The sequence below is a fragment of the Gavialis gangeticus genome, unplaced genomic scaffold, assembly GCF_001723915.1.
Source record: "Gavialis gangeticus isolate Ggan-Ray unplaced genomic scaffold, GavGan_comp1, whole genome shotgun sequence".
Taxonomy (NCBI): Eukaryota; Metazoa; Chordata; order Crocodylia; family Gavialidae; genus Gavialis; species Gavialis gangeticus.
The window spans coordinates 675,373-686,834 of record NW_017728982.1 but is presented as its reverse complement, the minus strand read 5'-3'; the positions used below and the strand labels follow the sequence as shown (position 1 = coordinate 686,834).

At 46.3% G+C, this 11,462-nt stretch overlaps 1 protein-coding gene across 3 annotated transcripts in view; it reads right to left on the bottom strand.

Annotated features, from left to right (window-relative positions):
- Positions 1-121: 121 nt before the first annotated feature.
- KMT2A (lysine methyltransferase 2A) overlaps positions 122-11,462 on the bottom strand; it is a 45,370-nt gene continuing 34,029 nt past the window's right edge. For 2 of the 3 annotated variants that reach the window (XM_019512113.1, XM_019512126.1), the window contains 8 exons: positions 9,899-9,963; positions 9,003-9,173; positions 8,343-8,417; positions 7,061-7,235; positions 6,467-6,574; positions 5,886-5,969; positions 5,354-5,483; positions 122-4,156 (listed from right to left, as the gene is read on the bottom strand). In XM_019512113.1, coding sequence (XP_019367658.1) covers positions 3,881-4,156; positions 5,354-5,483; positions 5,886-5,969; positions 6,467-6,574; positions 7,061-7,235; positions 8,343-8,417; positions 9,003-9,173; positions 9,899-9,963 — 1,084 coding nt within the window. In that variant the 3' untranslated portion in view covers positions 122-3,880. The remainder of the gene's footprint in view (positions 4,157-5,353; positions 5,484-5,885; positions 5,970-6,466; positions 6,575-7,060; positions 7,236-8,342; positions 8,418-9,002; positions 9,174-9,898; positions 9,964-11,462) is intronic. The other variant, XM_019512120.1, reaches the window with a different exon arrangement.

Here is an 11,462-nt window from a genome sequence, read left to right as displayed (position 1 = left end):
AAAAAAAAAAAAAAAAAAAAAAAAAAAAAAAAGATTATACCCAGCCCTTTGCAATGACCCGCTTTTCCTTTAAAAAAAAACAAACAAAAAAAACAAACAAACGAAAAAAACAAACACAAAAAAAAAAAACTTGGTTTGTACAAATAAAAATAAACGCCTTAAAATTTGACTTTTAGTATTTTCAGATATCATGATCTATGTCAGTCCTTATAAAATATACATTCATATACTGGGAAGCTGCACTGTGCTCACTGTTAGCTGAGCAGGACAGGGTCGGGGCGCTCAGCTGACGCGAATCGCTGGAAACAAATGCTAGCTGCCAAGGCTCCTGCCCACCTTCCTGCTGTCGTTTCAAATCCTACATGAACAAACACCTCGGTGCTAGACAAACTGGTGACAACAGTGGAGGGGGAGCCCAGGGGACGCCAGCCCAGCCTGCAGGTCAGCACAATTCAGCTTCTCTGGTTTACAGACAGTTTCACTGGCCACAGCGGCTCCCGGGGAACGGCAGCCACAACAGGTATAGCAGCAAAGCATTCAGTGAGCCGGATCTCCACCGGATCCGGCTGCTCCATCCACCCTCACAGCAGAGGTAATTCCTGGGGTCTGGTTCTCAGGGGCACTCGGGTGGCATCGCATCGCTCCCATTTGCTCCTTCACTTGGTTGTCCCCTTCCTAATTCAGAGGGGCTTGGGGCAGAGTGTTTCCTGATTCGAGCTCCCTCTCAGCATGGGTTTCTGGTGAGGACTGTTTTGCTGATCAGGCAGCTGGGAGCTAAACAGAAGTTTGGCAGGAGACAAGAATGGGATTTTGGTCAGCTAAAGCAACTGCCTCGCACTCTGCCAGACCAAGGGAAACAGTGGAGGGCGAAGGAGAGCAAGACTGGACTGAACTACTTTGAAATTGAAAATCCGTGGGTGTACCCCGCGTCGGGACCGTCCCCGCACGCTGCCATCAAGAGCAGCATCTGCGGACGCAGGGCCGAGGCTTCCCCAGACAAGCTTCTGGGCCTCTGTGTGCGTGCGTGCCCAAACTGTCAGTGCATCAATTCGTCTCGATAGCCAACGCAGCTTTGATGTGATTTCTCCTTTGAAAATGTTTACGAAATAATCACACAGTGCAATAAACAAAGGAAACCAGCCATTCCTGACCCTTCTGAGTGCCGCCATTCCTTCTCGCGTCAGAGGAAGAGGTCTTTGGGGTTGGATGGCACAGGTCAGGAGTGCTAAGCAGGGAGCCTTAAGGAGTTATCAATCAGTGCTGGCCACTTTCCGCAGGCACAACAGCCTCCGACTCTGCTAACCCTGCGAACGGCAGGCGCCTGCCCACGGGACCGGCTGGAACGGGCACATCACAAAGGGAAAGCACTCATTTCCACGACACGGGCGCTCTGGGCCAAGCGCCTGCATGAGCCCGAGTCCCAGACCGCAGCTAACCCAGAACAAAAGCAAGGCCGAGGGCTGGGGTGCTACCGCTTCACTACATTTCCACAGGACCGCGGTTTCATGGTTGGAGAGCTGGAAATTTTCCTAACGGGGAAAACCCACTCCAAACCTCTCCTCAGTGCATCTCCTTTCAGGACAGCGTGGTGAGTGACGGGAGACTGGACCTTCCCTGCTACTCGGCGCACTCCGGAGGCTAAGCAGCAGCAACCCCGCCGGAGCCGCAGAGACCGCTCGCGCTCAGCCAGCATCTCGGCAGAATCGACAAGAGATGTCCATTCTGCAAGATCCAAGCAGATGGAGCGGGATAGGAAATCCACATTTCCTGCGGCGTTAATTCATCCTTCTGAGTCCTGAACCAAAAGGCTGGAACGTGAGAAGACACTGAGGATTATTCCCTTCCCCTTCCTCCTCGCCTAGGGCAGGGCACTGCCACATGGCAGGCAGAATCATGTCGCCTTCTGCTCAGGGGATGGGAGAACTGTACCAAAAAAAAAAAAAAAACTTCCAAAAAGTCAAATTCCTCCCGAGTAGGGCAATTCTTCCCTCTGTCCCCACCTCAACAAGTCTACATACGATTACGGTCCAGCCACTGCTTCCAGGAAACAGTTACTTAAGTCAACAAGGCAGAACAAGATTAAGAGTCAGATAAAAATCAAAAAGAACCCCCTCTCTGAAGGATCAGACTGTGTCCACCCAGATATTTCCTATAATCGTCCTATGAAAATAAAAAAATCATTAAAACCCGATTCTCTTAAATTAGGATAATACCACTGTTTAAAAATAGCCTCATCATAAGTGCTTCTCCCTATGAAGTGCTTCTCATAGAAAAATATACAAAATATATTTACATTTATAAAATCTTAAATACTCAACTGTAAACAGAACAGTAAAATCCAATGACTTAATTTAGCAGGTCCGGGGATTTTTTTTTTTTTTTTAATTTTAAATTCTTTTGAAGGCGTGGAGCAGACCCAAACAGGATAGGGTTATGCTGCTTAGACCAGGACAATAGTGTCATTCAGTTTTGCTCTTAGAAGTGGGTTTGCTATTTCAGTTTCAGTAAAAGGATTTAAATTGCGGCAACGACAAACTCGTCTCCTAAACAGCTGAACCTTAACAGAAGTATTTGTTGAAAGTGGTTAGTGTTTGCCTTTGCATTTCTAGCGAGCACTTATACTCAGTTTGGGTGCTTATTCCTATGCCTGACGGGGGAGAACGAAGTAACTGTATCCTAGAAACGGATCAGAGGAAGGTGTCTAGAGAAATCGCTCATTTGCCCAATTCGTATCCTACTATGTTATTTAAGTCATCTGATCTGAGCTTCTCCTGCTGAAGCCTCTGCACCTGCTCTTCCCACGGTCTGCCCTGGAGCGCTACCAGGACTGCTCCCAACGCAGAACAGCAGCCAGTTATCCTCCTTTGCCCACAGATTTCTGCCTCCTGGGCTGGCCCGGGGCACGCGGTGGGCCTCTAGCATTTCAGTGCAACTAGAAGAGCCTTCAGCTCCTTCAAGGAGGGAGAGGGCCCATTTCTGAAAGCAGGAATGCGGGGAAGGGGACAGGGGTGTTGCTGAAGTGAGAAGAGCCTTGCCCCAGAGGTTTACAGTCTGCACTGGAAACCCTGAGCAGACAAGCCCCTTGGTAACAAGTTAGCACGAGCCCTCTGCTTCCCTCCCCTACACGCAGCCAGGACTCTTTTTATGCAAGTGCAGGAATTTCAGAGGGAAATTCTTTTCGGTTCTCTCGCAAGCTGCTGCCATTTGTCCTGCCCCCACAACAGAGAACAGCCCAAGCCAAAGCGATGCGCTGGGCCACCCGTGCCGCACAAGGACAGGTCCCAGGCAGCTCAACAATAGTGTTTTGGAGATGCATAGCAGACGGAACAACAGAGACTCAAAAGACTGTACCGGAGCCGGTTGGTGGGACAGTCTCTGCCTAGGAGAAAAGCCCAGCCAAATCCTGTGCTTTTTTTTCTTTTCTAAACTTATGACACAGCAAGCAAAGGAAACTGAAAACTCCACATTCCTGCTCCCAGCAGATTAATCATGCTGAGCTGAGACTAGATCAGAGACCGCTGTCTGCAGCTGGGTCTGGGCGCGTTTCCATTCATATCTACTTCCTTCCCTCTCCCACTCGCTAATCTCAGCAAAACAAACAAATGCCGGAGGGAGAAAGAGGGCATTGGGAAAAGCAACACAATCCTACTGAGGATCTTCTCCGATCGCCCGTGTCTTTCATAAAGGTAAGTGTGCGCATGTGAGACATGAAGATGTGGACTCCAACAGAGAAGTACAGCCACCACTTAGGTCCCCGAGCCCAGTCCATCTTCATTCTGGTCTCTGTCCCCCCTTTCCCTTGCAAAGACCGGGGCAGGGATGCATTGTAGCTTTGGTTCACCCCAGGCCCTTCAGGGCTCACTTGCAGCTCACAAAAGTTCTAGTTTAAAAACTTCCTGCACTTCTTGGCGCCGCAGTTACAGAGCAGTTTGTTGCTGGCATCCTCGATGGGGAATTTGTAGTCGTAAGTGAGCTCCTCCCCACGGTAGATTTTGCGCATGGCGAAGATGACGATGTGTTTCTGGCCATCAATGTTGATGACCCGGGAGTAGCAGTTGGGCTCACATGAGTGGTTGATAAAGCGGGCTGCATTCCCGTGCATGGTGGCGTCTACCACCTCAGAGTCGTCAATACGGAACATGTAACAGCCAATCCCCTAGAGGAGAGAGAGGCCATTAGAGCTCAGGGGAGCCGAGAGCCCAGTTCCCTGCTTGGACGCTGCTCCTGTCATGACAGCCAACCATCTAGCGTCCAGGTCTCTGTGGGCCCACAATCCCCTCTGGACGCTAGCTGCTACCTTGTTTTTAAGACACTTGTCTAAGTCATTTCATTCCCGTGTCCTCTCAATAATCTGTGGTTTTGATGCAGGCTGAGGCATTTCCTAACCCCCTGGAGGAAGTCAAGGAAGTGCTGGAAAAATCTGGGAATCCCTTCGGAAAACGGGAACTCTAAACAGTCGTCTGCAGTTCCTACATCTCCGGAAGCCTGCACTGCTTTCACCCCACCCTTGCATCCACAGACATTTATGTTCGCGGAATTGCACTGGACAAGGTCCAGCAAGGATTCGGGCCCAGCCTCTGCAAACGCCTCCTGGAGTTAATCATGCTAGCCTGCGTTGGAAGTAGTTTGTTCTGAAGTCACCAGAACCATGTCTGAGCTCCATCAAAAAGCACCTGAGGCTCACAGATGTGCACCCTTCCCCTTTCCTACCACTAAGTTAGCTTTAGCATTCCTTTCCTAACATCTTCCTGCCACGGCAGGGGGTTGGACTAGGTGATCTGCTCAGGTCCCTTCCGACCCGAGAAACTATTATCTGGCAAGACTGATAAGAAAAGAGGCTTCAAGAAAAAAAAAAAAAAAACTACTGCTGTACACAGGAGAAACAGCCAAGCAAGGAGCATTTACATTTTTAGATTTTCTCCAAAGCAGACATCAGAATTTCTATTTTTGTTTCGTGTCTACAATTTACGTGGCAAAATTCATCATCATCTAGGGGCCAACACAGAAAGAGCAGCCCAAAACCCTGCTGACTCTGATCCTGGCTATGGTACCAAAACCCTCTGTGCCCCTGGCGAGAGAGTTTAACTCCTCTGCTTTCATCTCTCTGTCTACATTCCCCTACCCTACGGAGCGCCACAAGGAATACTTCTTTGAAGACAAATACAATGGAAACTCTAGGACTCCACAAACTTGGTGTATGCACGTATCAGAATTAGACAAGGCTTTAGTTTCATGATCCCCATTAAAGGCTTTAATCATCAGTTTCCCCCTCGGTGCGCTTCCTCCGACTCACAACAGGGGTAATGGGATTTATCGTGCCTTTTAAAAATGCCTATGAAAGCCCATAACTCACCTTACTGTCATAGTACTTCTCTCGTTTGTCAGTGAGGATGGAACGAATGACATTGCCTGAATATTCAATCACCATCTCACCTGCATCGATGTTCCTTTTGCAGAACAGGCCCCGTCCATGGATGGGAGACCTGGCAAAAGAAACAGCAATGAAGCTTGATCCTATTTGTCAGTTTAAGATCAGGAACACTTTAGTGCTCCTCATTAAAAGGGACCAAGGATTCAACCTCCTCACCCTGTTGCTATTATACAGTAGTACCCAGAGCATTACCAGGTTCCCCACCCACCCACAGAATAAATGCCTGAGCTATTACCACAGCGTGCTGGAGGGAACAAGTGCTTTGTACTAAGGAGCAGCTGTTCAAAGATTTTTGACCTGAAAACAGAGGGAAGAGAAGAAGGAAGAAGGAAAAACCTCCTTCCCCCCCAGTATTCTAGGCAGACTTTAGGATGGTTTCTTTTTTTCTTTTTTTGAATTTTGCACCCCTGTGACAGAGGCCCTGGCTGAAAGCACCAGGCTGAAAGCACCATACCTGTAGACACCGACTGCCTCCTTGGAGGTTTTCTTCAAGTGCCGGAACCGCATGGGCATTGGCAGGTCCATACTAGTTGCCCTCCTAGAAGAAAGGCTCAATTAAGTGATCACCTTTATTTAAGAGCCAAGCGTTAGTTGGCATAGTTTAAAAAAAAAAAAATATTAACATTTCATTATCATGACGCTGCAAACCAAAGTGCCCTGAGAAAGCAGCCAGGATTACTACCGTGATCTTTACATTTTGCATGCTGTCTGTAATTAGCCCCTTATCCCAGACAACTCCTTACTTCTAGCTAGTTCTCTGTCCTGAAAAAATGTATTCATCCTGTCTTCCAAAGTTCTGGTCAAAACAATTTGTAGTTGCACGGAAATAAAAGTTGAAGAACTTGCCTTTTGGGTCATCCTTGATAGTCAGTTCCTTTGCTAATGAACAATTCTCCTACAGCTTATTTTCTAGTGCTCTGCAGATTTTAAGTTGTGATATCACTCTAGAAGGTGCAATAGATAAGATCAAGAGATCTGTTTTTTTATCCAGCTCGTGCCTCCTTTCTTTTGGGAGTCTTAAAACCTTCTGCTTACCGTGCTGACTTCAGCTGTACCTCTTCCTCTTCCTCATCGTTGGGGTTGTACTCTGGTGGCTGCCGGTGTTTAGAAGCCAGGAAATTGAACATGTCAAAGGCAGACTTCCTAAGGTTCAAGGAGCGAGAAGCATTCAAATAAGTGACTCAAAATCCTGTTTCAACAGCATTTTGGTAGTTTTGGCTGCTGCAAGAGCTATGCCTACTTATTATCCTCTCTCTTGCCTAGCCTGCTTCAATGCTTGCTCTCAATGAGTGCTCAACCCTCCACTGCCTGAAGCTTTGTAAGGCAGCAACGCAACAATTACATCATTTGCCAGGGATGAATGGGTAGCAAGCTAGGCCACTCTGCTAATTTTAGTCTACCGCTGCCTGGCAAAGCCAGGCCAACGGAGCGTGCAAGAGAGCGGTGTATGCATCTGGGAAGACCTGTCATTGACCGTACATTTGGAAGGTGCTAGGATTGGTTACTTTTTGCTGAAAGCTTACAGCGTGTTGTAAATATAGTGTACGCTTTACCGTTTGCCAGGAAAAGTCTCTTGCAACCCAGCCAGTGGATTTAGCAAACCGTGCCCAGCACAAAGCCTCCACTTGCCTCAGGTGGACTTCAGCCCTAGCAGAGCCATGTGGGTTCAGCGGGGGTTCATTGGCCTCCTCTGGTTTGTGAAACCTAAACTTGTAGTTGTGGCAGTGCTTTGCTCCGTAGAGCTGCTCAATTAGGAACACAACAGCATCGTGGATAATCCCCAGCATTCTCAGACCATTCACACCTAGAGAGAGAACAAAGGAAAAGGGCTAAGAAACAAGGCCATTTGGAAAATCCAGCAGCCTGGTACAGACTAGTGGACATACTAGATTTAACTCCTGCCACTTGGTTAACTAGTTCTAATAAAAACTAAAAAACCTCTTGTTTCAGTCAAAGCGGCAAGAAACATCCTCAAGATACTGCTGAAAAATTCCAAGAGGGTGGATTTTTGACCCGATTACACTGGTCAGAATGCCAACTCCTATTATAGGAGTATAAGCAGTCTTCAAGAAATCGCACACTATTTGATAGCCTGCTCCTTTCACAGCATCTGACATTCACCTTTTGCTCACAAAACCTTATGCATCTCTGATTCAGTTAGTCTACGGTGTACCTCTACCCTGAATTCTGCCTGACTTCAGACTGACCCTGTTATCTACCTCCCCCTGTTTCAGTAAGAAAATACACCAGGCCTTATTAAAAAAGGTAGCTTTGAGCATCTCTCTTGTACACTTCACTCTTACACTGGCACATCTCCAGAGAGAAAACGTCCCTCTGCTGTGTTAAACAACTTTGGATCAAAGTCTCACAATACACCAAAATAAGCACTGCTTTTGAAAACAATGCAACAAAGGAAAAGACCATGAATACCCAATTGGCCAGCCACCGTCTATTAAGAGAAACAGTTTAATTTTCCTATACATGCATCTTCTTAAAAAGGGAATGAGATTGCCTAAGATTTGTACCACAAGCCTGTCTCTCTCAGCATGGAGTAGCTTGTTCCATGTGTCACCAACAAAAAGCACTACATTCTTACCAGCAAAGAAGTGAGTGCATCAGTAGCAGCATAAGTACCAGCCCAAGTCACTGACCTCATCCTTCTCGCAAATATAACTTTTGCTGCAGATACACTGGATCTCTTATTTACACAAACCTTGAGGAGTTGTCCCTGCTTAAATCAATATTTGCTGACAAAGGTGCATTTCTCCACCTGAAGTAAGCTCTCTCCTCGCCACCAGCCTTTTTTCTTCTGAAAACTTCTCATTTCAACATCCTCTCAAACCTGTGTTTGTTCTGTTCTTACAACACCCCGGTTTTCAAAGAAGGAATGACATAAGCACTCAGGTGCTACCTGCAAATGACAGCTGCTTCAGCCGGGCATTGGAACGAGCTTCCTGAACTTTGTCAATCAGCGATTTCCAGGCATCTGTGATGACAGAATAAAAGCCAAGATAGTAAGAGAAGATGCACATTTAGCCAGAGAGCCTGGAAACAGGTGCCTTCCTGTGCCTCTCGACTTTCCCTCCTCACTCGGTCACGCAGCTGTCTGCAGGATGGATGTGCACACAGAGGCAGCACATAAGAGCATCTGGCGGGACTCTCCTGCAGCGGTGTGCTTAAGCCCACTGACAAATATAGAGGGAACTGCAGTGAAAGGCCATGAGCTCACTGCTCTTGCACTTAACAGCTTCCACCCTCTGCAACAATAAATGTCTGATGCAAATGCAACTCAGATGTTCTTATGATTTTTCATAACAGTACCCAGAGGCCATAAAGCCAAATCCATGTTAATCACTTGTTTTGTCCCATCCTAAAGATATCAATACCATTGGTCAACGAATTTAAACTAAACCAGGCACTCCAGCATTAAGGGTTCTGCTCCACAGCTGTGTGTCAAACAGAAGGGAAGTTTATTTTGAGGAAGCTCGATGCAGAGATCTGTTTCTCAAAATATATACGTTTACCTTTGCAATGAAAACTCAGAGCTGCAGACAATAACCACTGTTCTCACCTTCAAAGCTTTCCGCGCAAATCTGAAAGCCATCATCACTCGAGATCTCAAAAACCAGCCCTTTCTTTGGCTTCTTTTCACCAAGGCTCTCTTTCCTCTTTTGCTCCTGCTGCAGCAAAACAATAAGCGGGGAGCTGAAAGTACCTTCCTCTTCCTCAAGATTTTTGGAACCTGAAAAAAAAAAAAAAGCAGGCAGGCTAGTGTGAAGATCCAGGTGGACAGAGTAACTTTTCAGTTCGTCTCCCACCACAGATGAAAGGATGCCCTCAGGGTGAAGGGATTTTCACTGGCTGGAGCTGATAACGATTTTAAGAATCCATCAAAACTTAGCACAAAGAGTTACTAATGTTCCAGGATCACAGCACTGGGACCTCAAGGCTGGAACAAGCTACCAAAACTGCCTCTTATGAGCATCCATAGGATTTATTAAAAAAGAAAAAAAGAATTACAGGTCTCTGATAAGGGTCACCACTGATAAGGAACAGAAGGAGAGCTGCTGCTGGTGAGACGACAGCTTTACCACCAGCTGTTGCTGCATACTTCGTAAATGGGCATCAGGTTGATGAATAGGTTATAGCTGCAAATCAGTGTTTTGGTTTTTTGAGTTTTTTTTAATTTTTAACTGTCCTGGAGCGCTCATTTCCTGCACTTGTGAGATTTTCCTCACAAGAAGCATGGCTTCAAGCCTGGATTGTGCACAGGAGTTTCAATCCAGAAACTACTACAATCTAGCAAACACGTCACATTCATTGCTCTGAACAGAATATGCCTCGTTCCAAAACTCATAAAACAGCAGCTCAAGCGCTCTCTGAAGAGAGGTCAAGTCTGTAAGCTGCTCCCTGTAACCCAATACAAGAGGCTGCCAGAACACAGCACATTTGGAAGATATGACATACCTGCATTTTCTTGTTCATTTGCTGTATTCTGCACAGACTGCGATTCCGGAAGGACTGCCATTTGCCTTGGGGAAAGAGGAAAAGGAGGGGAAAAATGAAATACATAAAGCTTGACAATACCCCACCCTGTAGAAGGCAGCTACTGCTTTTCTGTGCCCAAGCCAGTTCTAACTCCTTGTGTGTTGTTTAAAGAGGAATGCCAACTCCAACTGTTTTAAAACAGACTCAATTAGGAACAAGGCCAGATTCTGATCAAACGCTCCTTCCGTATTCCTGTTCCAAGTTTGTTGTGTGAAGGGGAACTCTTTAAATAATATTTGCGCGCAAAATATTTGTGGAAGTTTTTCTCCTCGTCTGCGGATGTTTATAAAAGGTACTGAGACAAGGGGGAGAAATTGCCAGCACAAGGCCACGATGAACCACATGGCACAAAAGAGTACACTCAGGGAAAAGAAAGGCTACTTTTTCCCAAGCTAGTTTTGATACAATGATCTTGGGCCTGTGCGTGTACTACTATAATTGGTAGAAAGGATTCAGATCACCACTCCATATCATCAGCCATATACTAGCCTACCATGCAGCAATCAGCTCCAAACTACAGAATTCACTGGGAAGATCCATCCTCAAGTCACTGTCCCCTGTGATCAGCCACCGCGAGGCAAGACTCCCCACACTACAAAGCAGCACTCAAGTGCTGGGACCATCGATGCAGTCTCCTGCGTCCACTCGGGTATACTACCCAGTCACGTGTCTCTCGTTCACGTATCCATCAAGACAAAGCTTTGCACCAATTTAAACCTAGAACAGCACCAGTAAGGAACCAGGCCTACAGTTTTCAGCCACAAGTTCCTAAGTGTCCATTTAAGTATACCTAGTAACTATAGCCGTTTGACTGTATGCTCCTGCTACCATTATGTTAAACGCCCTATAAAAGACACCGATAAATGTTACCACTATACGATTGGGAGCAGATTAACAAAAACCTGCGACAGATGTAATTAAGTCCCAGGGAGGCGAAGGGCTCACCTGACAAAACCCACAACAGACTGGTTCCCTTTAATAGCAGAGGAGCCAAGGACTGAATGGATCATGGACACTAAACTCCTCTCTAGACTGCAAGAGACTGAAGATACCTGGCTGCACAGGAAGGCTTGCACTGCTGTCCCTGCTCTGTAAATGAAGGATTCGGGATTTTTAAGACCGCTAATCTGATCGCTTTTACCAGCCCTAAAAGTGTATTCACAAAACAAAACAGATAAGCAAATGTGTGGTGGTTTTTTGTTTTTTTTTTAAAAGGAGTTTAGTCCTGAAGTGAATATCCAAAAAGCAGTCAGTTCAAGTGAAAATGCATTTTTCACTGGCATTTCTGAGGCACATGTTGCTGTTGTGCATCAAGTTAAATTATCTTCCTCCCAGACTAACAAAGGGTTTGGCATGGGGATAAAAAGTGACTAGATATTCCAGACTGAAAGCTCCTGATGTATTTTAGTTAAACTATACACAAGGTGGGAAAAAGAGTTGGATTTGTTTTCAAAATGCTGAATACAAACCAGCAAAAGGTCCG